Source organism: Carassius auratus, chromosome 16 (assembly GCF_003368295.1).
Source record: "Carassius auratus strain Wakin chromosome 16, ASM336829v1, whole genome shotgun sequence".
Taxonomy (NCBI): Eukaryota; Metazoa; Chordata; class Actinopteri; order Cypriniformes; family Cyprinidae; genus Carassius; species Carassius auratus.
The window spans coordinates 15,037,573-15,051,823 of NC_039258.1; the positions used below are offsets into that span (position 1 = coordinate 15,037,573).

Sequence of the window (14,251 nt, forward strand, 5' to 3'; positions counted from 1 at the left end):
TACATGTAATATTTCAGACTTGTCCAGCTCCTATCTTCATTGTCCTCGCGCTGAGAGTTAAAGACACAGAACGACAGAAGCTGTTTGTGTGAGGAGTCACAGACCTGTGTGAGGATGAGGAGGAGGTGTTCTTCTGAAGAGAGGGACAGACGGTTTAAGGAGAGTAAACTTCAGAATAACATCGTTATCTTTATTTTTACTAAGACTAAAATAATGTGTGTGTTTTTTTTAGATGTTGAAATCCAGAGACAAGATAACTTCATTCTTTTGAGACTGATGTGAGTTAAATTATTATTACTTTTTTTTTAGAAAATTAATGTTTCTGTTGTGTCCTGCCTGTTAACTTCACATTTTGATGCAAAAACAGTGTGATTTTATATATGTATGTATGTATATGTTAATATTTTATTGAAACCATTGATGTCCCTCTTTGCAGAACTCAAACTAACTGGAGTTAAGGACACACAAGTCTGCTTGTGTGAGGAGGTGGTTTTCTCAGCTTCTTCTGAAGAGAGGGAAAGATCGTATAAGGCAAGTAAACTTCATAATTTCATGTTATCAGTTGTTGTTGTGTTTTACTAAGAGTAAAATAATGTTTGTTTTTTGTTTTTGTAGATGTTAAAAGCAAGAGACATGGGAGAGCATCATTCCTTTGAGATTTTATGTAAGTTATTTTTAGAAAATAAATTTTTCTGTTGTCTCCTGCCAGTTTACTTCACATTTTGATGCAACAACAGTGTGATTACGTGCTCATTTCATTAAGACCATTGATGTCTGTGTTTTTTATTGCAGAACTCAAACCAACTTTGGAGTTGTCTGATTTGGAGAGTCATTATTCTTGGTCTTCGCTCTTAGAGGTAAAGTTCACACAAAAAATCATTTACTTGCCCTCAAGTCATTCCAAACCTATAAGACTTTTGTCTGTCTTTACAACATAAATTAATATATTTTTAGTTTTCTCATAATATTTGTTAATCCATTTATAGTTTAGATAATCAGTATTTTCAAGCTTCATAACTATAGAGTTATTGTAGAAGTAAATTCTGATATTTATATATGAATACATCTTAAATTATATGATAGCAAACATGTTCAAAATAAAATACTGGTCTCCCAGACCAGCAATGGAGGACACAAAAAGAGAATATTAAATATATTCATATGTTTTCCAAAAAATGAGCAGATTTTGTATGAGTCAGGAAAAACATGAGGAGAGTAAATTATAAACATTTTAATTATTTGGTGAACTAACGGTTTGAAGAGCAGCCCTCCATGTACATGAATATTGTGAGGTATGTGAATGTCATGTCTGTTTTAATGTTTCAGTAAAGAAGCTTTCTGAAAGCAATATTTATTCAAACAATATCGCATGTCCTCACACTAGTGCTGCCATTATAGCATTCTGGAGCGCTGTGGTGGACTGAGACATTAAACAACCGCACAAAGTGTTGAAACTTTAAAACCGATTATTTACCTATCCTTGCGGATGTGAATACACACCTACCTGAAAATGGATAGTTTAATTAAATGTTTAATTTTTTCAAATGTGTTTCTCTTAGGCCACTGATGAAGAACAGGCGGTGACTGGATGAATCCTGGTCAGAGAGGAGAATCTTCTTTCCCCTAAACAGCAGTGGTTTTAAAGGAGGACGCTGCCCTGGATGATGTGGAAGATGTCAGATGCTGTGCTGATGGGGTTTCTTCATGATTACATCAGTTATGCTAAAGAGATCATGAAAATTGACTGTGATGCATGATCTGTATTCATGGACTATGAAACAAACTGTAAGTGTATAATTTGTTTAAAAAAAAAAAGTTAAATGCTTTTTCTGTGTTGTTTAGTAGAAGAGTTTACACTCTGTCATTCATGCACCTGCTCACATTCTTACACACACACACACACATGCGTCTGTTAAATGTTATAATATCAAAGTTAATGTTGTGATTTATTTGTGTACTGTCATGCCAGAATAGTTGGGAAAAAACCTAACTAATTGTAAATTTATTGTATGTGTTTCCGTATATTTTTATACAATATATACAATTGAACAAAGTCCAATTTGATCTTAAGTTATATTCATCAAATGTTCAATGCTTTGTTGATGAACTCTGTAGCTGTTAATGCCATCCTTTTCTGCATTTCTTCTAACATGTTACTTTTTGACTTTTCTCTTGTTTTTAATAAATATTTTCCTTTTGGTAATTATTATTTGTGTGTAAAAGTGATATTTAAAATGAACATTGTAGGTTTAATGCCTAGCTCAATTTGGGTTAATTTTAACGTAGAAATGCATTGTTTCCCCACATGGCTGCACTCTGCGAGTTTATTTTCTGCCAGCAGGAGGCGCTAAGAGCGGGAGAGGTAGGTTTCTCCGGTAACGGCTGCAGAGCGGTACTGAGCTCACAAACGCTGCCTTATCAAGCACATTCGAAATGATATCGAACATTTTCTAAATACAGTAGTTTTCCTTCTGAAATACACTGATAAAAAAACACCCGCTCTGTTTTTTTAAACCCTGCAATATAGTCATTTTAAACTATAAAAAAGGCAACCCAGCAGGCTGGGTTAAATATGATAACCCAACTGGTTGGGTTAAAACAACCCAGCGCTGGGTTCGTCCCTTTTTGACCCAGCGCTGGGTTGTCAAAATAACCCAAATTGGGTTGTTTTCAACCCAGCAGTTTTTAGAGTGTAGGCATTTCCTCTTTAAGCATTTTATAGCTGTCGGGACAGGAATTTTACTTTACACAGATTGTTCATCGATCCCTGAAGATGCTGGGATGACCAAAAATATGTCAGGCTCCCTAACCAAAGCCATAAACTTAGGCTGCAAAACACTTGAGAAAATAACATTGTTGCAGGAGCCCCAAATTGCATGTGCATATTATGCATACCAAATGGTTTCACATCAGTTTACATTAAGGCAAAGTTGATTGTGCAGTTTGGGTAGGATCATTATAGTTATGTGACTGTCAAACTTTATGGCAGTGTTTAATAAGTAAGCAGATAATTATACTTGAAGTGTCCGTGCAATAACATATTTTAGCAAATGCACTACTAGTCCTAGTACTGGCTAATATGAGTTATTGTGATGCATATTCACTATGGAAAGGCTTTCACTTTCTATTTTACAACCACAGCTTTAAAAATGGGGTACTGCCAAATAAGTGGTAACACAGCTTATTTCCAAAAAAGTATGTGTGTAGAATGTAAAAGGTTGCTTCAGTGAGAGGGTTATATTTATACATATTTACATTATTTTTAAAAAGGAGTTTTCAAAATTGTAACATAAGATTAATTACAATTATAAAAATAAGTTGCATTGTAATTCTGACCTTTCCCTGCATGCCTATGATGCACACATCTCTTTTGGGGTGCTAGTTGGATGTTGATCACTTCTCTGTGCCAAATCTTTACTCAGGCTTTAACCTGGTTAAAGAATGCCGATCACGTGTTTGTTTGTCAAAGGACGTCAGTCAAACTATTTGTTCAGCCTCGATTTGGCGCAACGCCTTTAGAGCCTAAACGATTTTGAGCTTTGTTTTGTTAAATGCGATTTAAAGTCTTTTCTGTACACATCTTTTTGTGTATGGTTGAAAATTCTAAATAATATAACATTTAATAAATCAAATGGAAGATAAGATCATTCAAAAAAACTACTCTGTTAATAACTGAAAAGCCCTTATACCACGACTAAAGTTTTAATATAACTGCATTAGTAGGTCTGCAGTGGTTATAGTGTATTAACCCTACATTGTGAGGGTTTAAAGTTAGCCTGATCTAATGCAAGGACTCGGATCATTCTGCGTCTCTGTGCGGTGTGAGCTCTTGGCCGCTAGGCCTCATTTCCATTTCGACACTTACACAGCGATTGCAACGTGGCGTCAGATGTTTGGAAATTGTAGCTAGATTTCTCCAAAGCTAGGTTTCACAGAACACTCTTCCCGAGGTACCACTGAAGTCGTCTTTTATAAATTCAGTTTTGTGTTGGTATCCTTACAATAGAATTCCCTACAACTTTTTGCACTTCATAGCATTAACAGAAGTGGCTGGAGTCACAGTAATCATTAAACTCGATAAATCAGCCACGGATCAGAGCTAATGATGGTGAAACGATTTTATTTTGTAATTACAGTTGCATCTAATGTGGGACAAATATCAAGTGCCAAAATACTTTAGGAAATATTACAATTTTAAAGAAATATCCTACCTAAATATAAATGTGTATGTTAAACTTGAATACTATAAAACCGGTGTTGATAGGCTTTTTATTGTGCTAAAGGTGAAAAGCGTTTGCCAAGATCCTGGCTTGTAGAAAAATATTAAAATGTAGTTGTTTGAAGGCTGTAACAACGAGCGGGTATCAATCGAGTTAGTCTAAGAGGACACACAGGCCTCTAGAGTTCATATTTTTGGAGAGCAGAGCCGAGGTAATCAAATTATTTTTATTTTTTAGCTATTTATTAAGATATCAACTATTTGGAATTTAAAAGTATTAATATGAATAAAACACAGGCAGAATTTAGTTTTTATGCTGTCAGATCATTTCATACAACGTTGCCTGTTGATAAAACGATACTTCATTTGAGAACTCTTGCATTAGATGTAGTCTACTGATCTGATTCGGGACACAGTTACATCCATCAAATGTAAATTAAATCTTTAACCTGCAGATAAACGGATAATTATAATACATTTTATAACCAAAAAATGAATGTTAAAATGTGGTTTGACTGTTGAATTCCCTTCTCATTCTCGGCGGTGGATTGAATTACGTGGAGTGCTGCCTCAACCCCAACCCCCTGTCGAAGGTTTAATAGGCAATAAAATCTAATTGCTGAACTCCAAAACGTTACAACTCTTGGCCAGGAGACTCTCTGTGTCGTCAGATACAGTAAGGGTCTTATTTGTGTACGCAGCATCAAGTCATCTGTCTCCTTCTTGAGGCATTTTGTTTTAGTCTACTAATTTGATGAAAAAATTCCCATGGGTTCATTTCATAGTACTGTTAAAAAATTAAAAAATAAATAAACTTAACGCCAACTAGGCTACAGGGAAATTATCAAAGATTAATAAAAAGATTGTAAAATGCAATTACATTCCTAACTGCGTATTAATTTTGCGCATAAATAGTTTTCGGTATAGCTGATATTGGTTTTGATCAGCGATTATAAACATACATTTGGCAGCCTTATAAATATCAAATTTTGTCTCTCGACAAATTATAATAAAAATCATTAATCCTCATAAACAAGTAAAAACACATTTAAAAAATCAGCATAAAATGTAGAGTAATATATATTTTGAATCGTATACGTTTAATAATAGGCTAACTTGTTATTTCTTCATCTGAATATAAAAGAAATAAATAACACAGCGGCTATTTTCAATAACAAGTACAAATTTATTATATGAAAATATGGCGCTTTGCCGGCGAACGATACAAAAATAAAACGTGAAAAATATCACTTTTTTTATCCTGCCATATTTTCTCTGTAAACAAAAATTATCACTCGATTATTGAAAAACTTACCTCATTGATTAATGGTCTAGGCCTATTTTTAAAGTCACAATTAAACACACAGACCATCAACGTGAGAAAGATATTGACGTCCCTATAATGAAACTTCAGTTAGAGTTAGTAGCTCAAGTGTTGCAGGTCGATTGTTGTAAGCGTCTCGGAGAAGAAATCAAAGGCCTCCGTAGATAAACCAATGGGGCTGTCTACAGACTCTGACAGACTTGGGGACACGGCATCTGAGAGGTGTAAGCAGGAATCGTTGGAGAAAACGTTGAAGTCCTGTAAAGAGACGTCCAGGGCCGAGGGACTGCCATTGTCCGGAGCAGATGCACAATCCGGGGCCATTGTTGAGGCGCAGATAGGAACAGTGGGTGACGGGTTGGGAAAATGTTTCGGATGTTTGTCATTGCTACCTAAAGGAGAGACAGTTGCGCTTTGGGAATCACTATTGTGTCCATTCTGTGACTGTTGAGAAGTTAAAGTATTCTGCTGAAATGGATAACCTTCTCTTTCCAAAAGCGCCCCTGATACATTGTTTGCCACTTGTTCGAAAAAAGATTTCCCATCACCCCGTCCGCCTGCCTCCTCCAGGCTCGGTGGTTTTCCATCACCGTGATGGTTCTCTTTACACTGCGTTTGCCGTTTGTGTTTCATCCTCCGGTTTTGAAACCAGACTTTGACTTGCCGCTCGGTGAGGTCCAGCAGAGCGGCGATTTCCACGCGCCTTGGCCGGCAGAGATACTTGTTGAAGTGGAACTCCTTCTCCAGCTCCAGCAGCTGCGTGTTAGTGTACGCCGTTCTGAGTCGGCGAGTTGCCCCATTGCCACCATCAGAAATCTCGGGCGAGCCTGAGAAGGGACCACAGCGTTATACATTATTGATACGCCACTAATTATAACTCTTGATTTTTACAACGCCGCTGCGGTGCTTAAAGCTGACCCCACAAACTTGTCAAATATATTGCGTTTCTCAGGGAGCATAAATTGTTTGTGGGAATGGAGCCACGGCACTTTAATAATTTGTGTCCTCATCCTCAGTCATATGCCAGAATATACTGATGTGTCTGGTGTGAGCTCGGAGAGGTCCGAGTGAAGATTAATGAACACACCAGCTGCCGAGTTGAGTAATGGCCATCTATCATTCTTCATTACTGTCAAATATTAAAATTCATGCCCTACACTACAAGTAGCTATAACACAGCGTTTAGAAGTTCAGGGTAGATCCTCCGCATCCAGAAACTAGCAAAAAACTTTTAGATATTAACTCGCATTAAGTTCACATGACCCATGAGGATAACAAACTATCTTGCACTTTCAAGCAGCACGGCCTTGCGCAACTCAGCTTTCGAAATTAATACTAATAATAACAAAAAGAAGGATTTGCATTTCGTTTAAAATAAACTATAAAACAATAAAATTGCATTAAATCCAAATACCTTGAGGGGAGAAGTATAGTGGACCAGGGTCGGTGGTGGTTGTTGCTGTCGAAGTTGTCTGGTTTTTCTTGGATGCTTTTTTCTCCTTCATCCAAGGGTACTCTGGGGGTAAGGATGCGGCGGGCAGCGGGCATGAGCCATTAGGGTTCTGCTTGGGCCGGCTGTGGCGAGGGTGGCTGCCGGGGTTCAGGCTTGGAATGGTCTGCTCAAAAGGAGGAGGAATCAGTGTCGAGTGTGAAAGCGTCGAGCTCTTGATTGATGAACTTTGAAATGCATCACCGACAGGGGGAAAAGATGTCAGGCACTCAGCGAGCGACGGCTGACTATTGATAAAACCCGTCTCTCGCTCGAATTCGTAATTCATCTCCTCCAAGTCTTCCAAATTCGCCGCTCACAAATTTGTGACCCAAGCAAGATAAAATGAAATATCGTGCCGGGTTAAAAAAAAACTATTTTGCTGATTACGGCCGTATGGGGACCGCGGTGCCATTAAACTATTGCTTTCATGGAGACAAGGTTGAAATTGGACCGTATTGCTTGTCACATGATTACCTCTGTCCAATGACAATTTGGGGTTTAATCAAAAGAAGCCACTGTCTGTGTGATTGATCGAAAAAAGTCCAAGAGGAACGCCTCACTCTCTGGGACGGGCTAGTTTATTTACGCATGTATGGTCAGTTTGCCCACTGCTCCTCCGTAGATTGTAAGTATAGCCAGTACCTGAAACAGTGAGAGTGACAGTGAGTCCGTCTGTTGTTCTCCCTTTATGGTTTGACCGGCCCTCGGCTGAAGATCCCCCAACACATCAGCTGGACACATAAACACACCATAGCCACGATCGAGGAAACCCATTAATCCTGAGTCTGTGTTTTTACTACTTTCTTAGAGAATGCGCGCTCTCGTTTGCCAATGCACGAGGAACAGCGCGCGAGACAGTAGGCGCGCACACATTGCGCGCAGACAAATTCTTTGAAAGCCCCAACGCGCCCGCGTATTCACGCGCGCTGACACATTACGCTTTGCATGTGTATTAGTGTTATTTTAGTCTAAGATATTTTGCAGTCCTTTGTTAAATTACTGTAGTTTTTAAACTATATTAACACGGACATTTTTCAAGTTACATTCTTCTACTAATAGTCCAATAAGCATAATTTATATTCAGTGCAGAATTTGTGAAAATAAAATGTATATTTGTATACATTCAGTGTATTATGTAAATAATCGCACATTACACATTTTACCTGAATTGATCTTCACAATTTGTTTGAGCGACGCTAAATCGTCTCACAGACAGACAGACAAACACATACAATACAATGATTAATATCAAATAAAAGTGTGCATTCATTAGACTTTTGCGTTCAAGAATGTGTCTTCTATGTTGTCCTCAGAAGTCTGTAGCTAAGTTGTAGGCCTCGAGCACTTTATTGCTTATATTCCAAACAAAGAGCCCTGGAAGCCTGCACGCTATCAATCTTACACGCCAAAAGGTCTGACAGCTTAGTGCCCTAAGAACACATTTAAACCATCTAACACTCCCTTAGATCATATGTGGCCAGGAAGAAGAGAACAACGTAGTACTCACGGTTGAGAGTTTCCCCAGTTTCTAATTTTAATTTAAAAAAGCGATATTTTCCGATTAAAGGACTGACCTTGGTCATAATTTCAAACCGGATGTTCTTCGAATGGACCAACATATTTCGGACCAAAAAATCGTTCGTTTTATATTTTCGATTTCGGAAAGTCAGCCTTTATCGAAGGTTTGGGGATGAATAGGACTGCATAATGACTGTAAGAGAAACCATGTGTTTTTGCAGCTATACAGGAGCTATTGTGTGTAGATGAACGTGGGTGTCGCATTCTTTAAAATTACCCACTCCTTCCTACACATTTCCACTACGAACGAAAAACCTTCGTCGCTTCCCACGAGCTGAGCATCGAAATTGGTCAAGGATGTATCTTTACGGATACTATCAATTGTCATATTAATTAAATGTTAATCTTTCTGCTGAAATATTAATTCATATTTACAATGCATTGTGTTTATTCTCATTAAATAGGCCTGACAAAATGGATATGTGAGTATCGAAATATATTGCCGTGCTTTGAATGAAAAAAAAAAGCCTGTTGTTAATTGTTTTTGCAAATTGGCAATCGAACTATAAATTTCATGTTTTTGCGAATCTATTAATGCATGTACATGAATACTGTAATTAAGTTTATGTGCTTATCGGAAATGTGTTGATGTTTGTACAATTTGAAATTAATTCGAAAAAAATAAGGCTTTACGACACATTCTTTTTCTAATTGATTAGGTAAAATTCTCAAGTTCGAGACTCTGTTGTTGATTATGTGTTACCTTAATTGAATGTATGTCAAATAAATGCATCAATGTGCAATTGAAAAAAAAAAACACTGTTATGTGTTTATGACTGGCATTAAAATATTAACAAGAAAGTGTTTCCCGAGGTTTCTCGGAGGACAAATCTTAGAAAAAAAAGGAAAAAAAACTACTGTTTTATTATTATTTTTATTATTATTTTAAGATGATATATATATATATATATAATTCTTTAATTATTTGGCACTTTGCATAATATTGTCCACGCGCTGAGTATGTTCCAGCACCATGTCTTTTTGGATATGTCTGGCTCGATGGACAGACCCGCTGACCGTCTGTTAGAATAAATAATGAATGCTGACGCTCATAAAACAAGTTAAGAATGAAAACTTGGCTCGTTGGATCATCTAACAAATGAAGCGACCATTTGCTGCATTCAAAACTGATACATTAATAGACTGAGTACATATAGTTTATATATGAAATTGATTTACGCATGTAACCATTAGGCTATGCGTTAATAATAATAAGAGATAATTTGATTTGCATTGTTTTTACAAAATATTCTAAAATGCGTTTTATTCTATAGATCACAGGTAAAAGTAACTTTGTTATAAACTGTAATTCTCTATTTTATTTTCCGATATGTAACTAATTCAAATGTTGGGGATTTTCTTTTGGGATTTATTGTATTGTCTTAAATTTATACGAATGAATTAGTTCGTTTTTCAATTATGGAGTTCAGATGATTTACGTAAATTCAGAGGCCTGTTTAATAACATAGCTATTTGAATAATGAATGGAGTAAGCTAACACTGTTAAAATAAAATATTTCCGAATATGTGAATGGAGCTGGTCGGCTGAATGGACGTGATCTCAGGATACTGTAAATACTTCTGCTTCAGTCAACCACGTTTCCAAATCCATTCGTTCATGTAAAAATAAAAGGGATTAATCTGTTCGTCTCCCTCTCAGTGCGCTTTGTAAATTAGTGCGAGTGAGGCGTATATGGGGTGTTTATGATGTCTGCGAAGCCAGCAGCAGCAGTAGCTCAAGCTTCGGTTGCGTTTGATGGATGACCCTCTACCCACACACATTGCACTGGGTCGTAAACGAGCTCCAAGCTCCTTTTGTTGTGCTAGAGGTGTATGTCATTTCCGGGCATATACCCCTGCCCTAGAAGAGAATCTTGCCGTTTTATTCAGGATATGACGTTATAGTATAGCCTGTATACCATATGAAGATCACGGCGTTAACAAAAATGTTATAGTTTATCTTCTTCATGCTAAAACAAGACATTAAAACAGGATAAATTCGTAAGCCAAGAATCAACGTCTGTGGTAGGCCTATTGGAAATAAATAACACTTAGGCTACTATATTTTAGTCTCCTAAACTGCATGCGCAAAGATTAGTAACATCGGATCTCAAATCCTGCCGCTGATTAGCAACTTAAATCATTTGAGTATCTTCTTCCATTAGACACAATGTGAATCGATGATTTTACAAACATGATTTCTTCAGCAGTTTATTTATTTTAATAAGTAACCAACCAAATAATTGGAGACCAAATGCATAGGCCTATCGGTTTACGTGTATGGCACCTCCTTACCTGCTGGAAAATTGTGAGTCAGTTGACTGTAAATTACCAGGGTAATGTGATCCAATAGTGCGCAGCTCTAGTATTACGTATCACTAAACATAGTCTTTAGTAACCTTGTCTGATCCTTGGGGGCACGTCATGAATCTCTTGCACCATTAAACGAAAATGCATTCTTGTCTGTTTGCAGGATAGGCTAATTGGATTACAAAGGAGTAGCAACAAAAAGTTTTTATTCGAAATGTTTGAGAAAAGTATATGCCTTCAGTACTTGAAGTAGGAGCCATGAAATAGATCAGTTAATAATGAAACTTTTAGACATGGAACTTCACATGATATTTTACGATTTATGATTAATGAATTGTTTCAGGGTTGTTTGCTCGCACAACGAATTTCTTCCCAAATAACACATATTAGCAACTAAACGTAAAGTAAACTATAAATAAAGCCCTTTAGGCTGATATCCTAGTATAGTGTGTGATAAAGCTATCCTAACATATCTAAAGTAATCACATGCAAAGAGCAGCCTTTATTTAAAATATGCTTGGATTAATATCAGCTGCCTTTTCAGATATGGTTTTCTAAAAAACAGTGTTTGATGAGGCTCAACATCGCCCCCTTTCTGCTGTCCGCCCTCATAAAGATGGGTTTCCCTGTAGCGATTTTAATTTAGACGCCGAGCAGGCATTATTTCTAATGTACACCAATTGTTTTATAATTGTACCAATTATTTATTATTGCACTAACGCTTCTTTTCTAAAATAACACGTAGGCTCTTTAGTAATAGTTCTCCTCTACACAAAAGAGAGTGAAAACACTGACAGTCTTTCTAATCTCAGTTTAGAGATTAAGGAAGCATTATGCACTTTTTACCATCAGGCAATGTGCATTTGACAGCCATGCTACGATATAATTGCAATATAGAAATGTACATTATTAAAAATTTAATAATTTATTATTGATAATAACAAATGAGTTTTAAAAAGGTGCTCTCTTCTCATTTCTCTTCTTCCTCCAAAGCAGGTTTAAATCTGTGTTGTTGTTTTTTTTATTTTTTTTTATTTTTATAGCCTAGTCTGAATAGCAAGGAAGCTGCATATTGTATGTTGCATGACGCTAAGTGTATTTATGCAGTATCTCTCCATGGTTAGCCTAGTTCTCTTCATAGCGAATGTCCAACACTGTGTGCATCTGTTGACTTTCCAATCAAAGGAGCACACAGGCTTAATAGTAATGGCAAATGCCCTTAAAATATTACATAGTGTGTGCAGTTATATAGACCTTAGTCAGAGTAGCAGCATAGCCCATTTAATTTTTACTGCAATGGAAACATGGCTGTGAAGAATAGAACTATGCCTAGTGCATACCACCGTTTTGAGCAGTGAAAATAGTTTGACCGAGGACCTTTATACATTGTGTGCCATTGTAAAGACTGTACATCCCTGCATCCCTCAGCCTAATTTTCATTTGCATTAAATCCAATATGGCATGTAACCTGACTAAGCTCTAAATGTGCGTTTATAAAGCTGAGCAGGTAGCCAATAATATTTTTTTTAAACCTTAGTCAGAATCTTTTAATTATTAAATTTAGAAGATAACAAGCAATTTTCACGTTTTCCACTACTTTCATGTTGAGGATTGTGTGTTGAATGTATTGGCTGAAGCTTCAGTTGTAGTTCAGGATTTAGTTTGGGCGTTACTTGATCATAAATTAACGTCTGATGTTAGTTGAGATGATCCACGATGCTTGTGTTGCAAAGTCAGTCCAGCTCAGAGCAATAAATCTTTTTATCTTTACATATTGCTTCCGATGCATTCATACCTGTGTGACAAGTTAAAACATGTAGATGGGAACGAGATACATTAATGGATTTTACCCTTTTTAGTGAAAGAGGAAAATGACTAACAATTGTCTGGTTTCCCAAAACACTAGGCTGAGTGGGACCTAAAGTAGTACATATAAGTGGTACTTTATCACTGCAGTCTCTTTCCCAAAAGCGTTGTTATGTATATAAGCTTAAGCTACCACATAGAAACGCTCGTGGATTAACAAGGGCCCCAGACCACTCGTAAGAGTGTAAGGTGCTACTTAAATCGCACCTTTTCCCCTCCACCTTGATCTACGACACAATATAAACAATAGGCCTATGTAAGCATTGTAAAACGTTAAAACTAAACTATCAATTACTATTTAATCATACACTGAAATTTTCAAATGTGGACTGAAATTTTTACCTGTGATGTTAACTCGGTTACAGTCTAGTTCCCTTGCATAAATCTTGTATAACAGTTTCAATCATTAGCAGATTGTGCATCATTATTGTCTCTGTCTACTGGTCTCCACTTACTCTTTCCACCCAAAAATGAAAATATTTGTCATCATCACTCATTCTGCATTTTTAAGTCATGCAGTGAAAGTTAATGGGGTCCAGTGTTGTTTGAACCTCAGTGTATATATTTTTCTAAAAGAAAGTCATTCAGGTTTGGAACTACATGAGGGTAAGTAAATGATGACATCATTTGATGTTTGGGAGATAAATCCCTGACACTCAAAAGCAGTCAAGCCCACCTTGTTCTGTGCATGAATATGACACTTGTTAGGTACAAAGTACACTCTGCCACATTCTAGCACTCCCATTATCCATTTGGCTACTATGCCATTTGGATACATACAACATTTATTGTTAAGGACCTGAATTCCAGGCACAACTTATTTGTCCCAAATTGACTCACGAGAGAGTAAAGCAAAGTTCTGGAATGAGCAAGAACCACCTGTCTTACCTGGAGCATTAGTGTGTGCATGCTTCTAGGTATGTAAACTAGTGGCATCCAATTCAGCTCCTGGGTGACAATATGCACCTCCTGCAAAGTTTAACTAACCAAGGTCTTGAGGATCACTAGAAACTTCCATACAGGTGTGCTGGAGCACATTTGAGCTGAACTCTGCAACAAGTTGGCCCTTAAGAAGCATATTATAAAGCATTCCTTTTGTTTGATCCAGATTTATTGCTGGAATTGGAGGAAAGTACATGGTGTCAGATCATCTGTTTGTAATTTCAAGTAAGGTCAGCATCAGACAAGGTCAACATATCACAGATAAACATAGCATTCAAGAAAACTCCTATGTTTTACTTCGATGTGATCTGTTTTCCAAATGTCAATCCTTTATGCATGTTTTTTTTTTTTAATGGTTGGAAAATGCAAAAGCTAACATACTTATACAATTAAACCAAAGTGCTCTTTATGAGTCATTTGCATTAGTATATCATTATCAGGTGAACATTCTAATTGACAGTTAATCGCGTTCATCGTTCTTGATACGTTAACTGAAATATTTGCATCAGTAAATAGGTTT

At 36.8% G+C, this 14,251-nt stretch overlaps 1 protein-coding gene across 1 annotated transcript; it reads right to left on the reverse strand.

Annotated features, from left to right (window-relative positions):
* Positions 1-5,345: 5,345 nt before the first annotated feature.
* On the reverse strand, positions 5,346-7,952 carry LOC113116261 (homeobox protein Hox-A2b). The gene is made up of 2 exons (XM_026284319.1): positions 6,958-7,952; positions 5,346-6,370 (listed from the first exon to the last, which is right to left on the reverse strand). Exons 1-2 carry the CDS (start codon positions 7,319-7,321, stop codon positions 5,640-5,642), a joined length of 1,095 nt encoding a protein of 364 aa, XP_026140104.1. The 5' UTR covers positions 7,322-7,952; the 3' UTR covers positions 5,346-5,639.
* Positions 7,953-14,251: the final 6,299 nt, after the last annotated feature.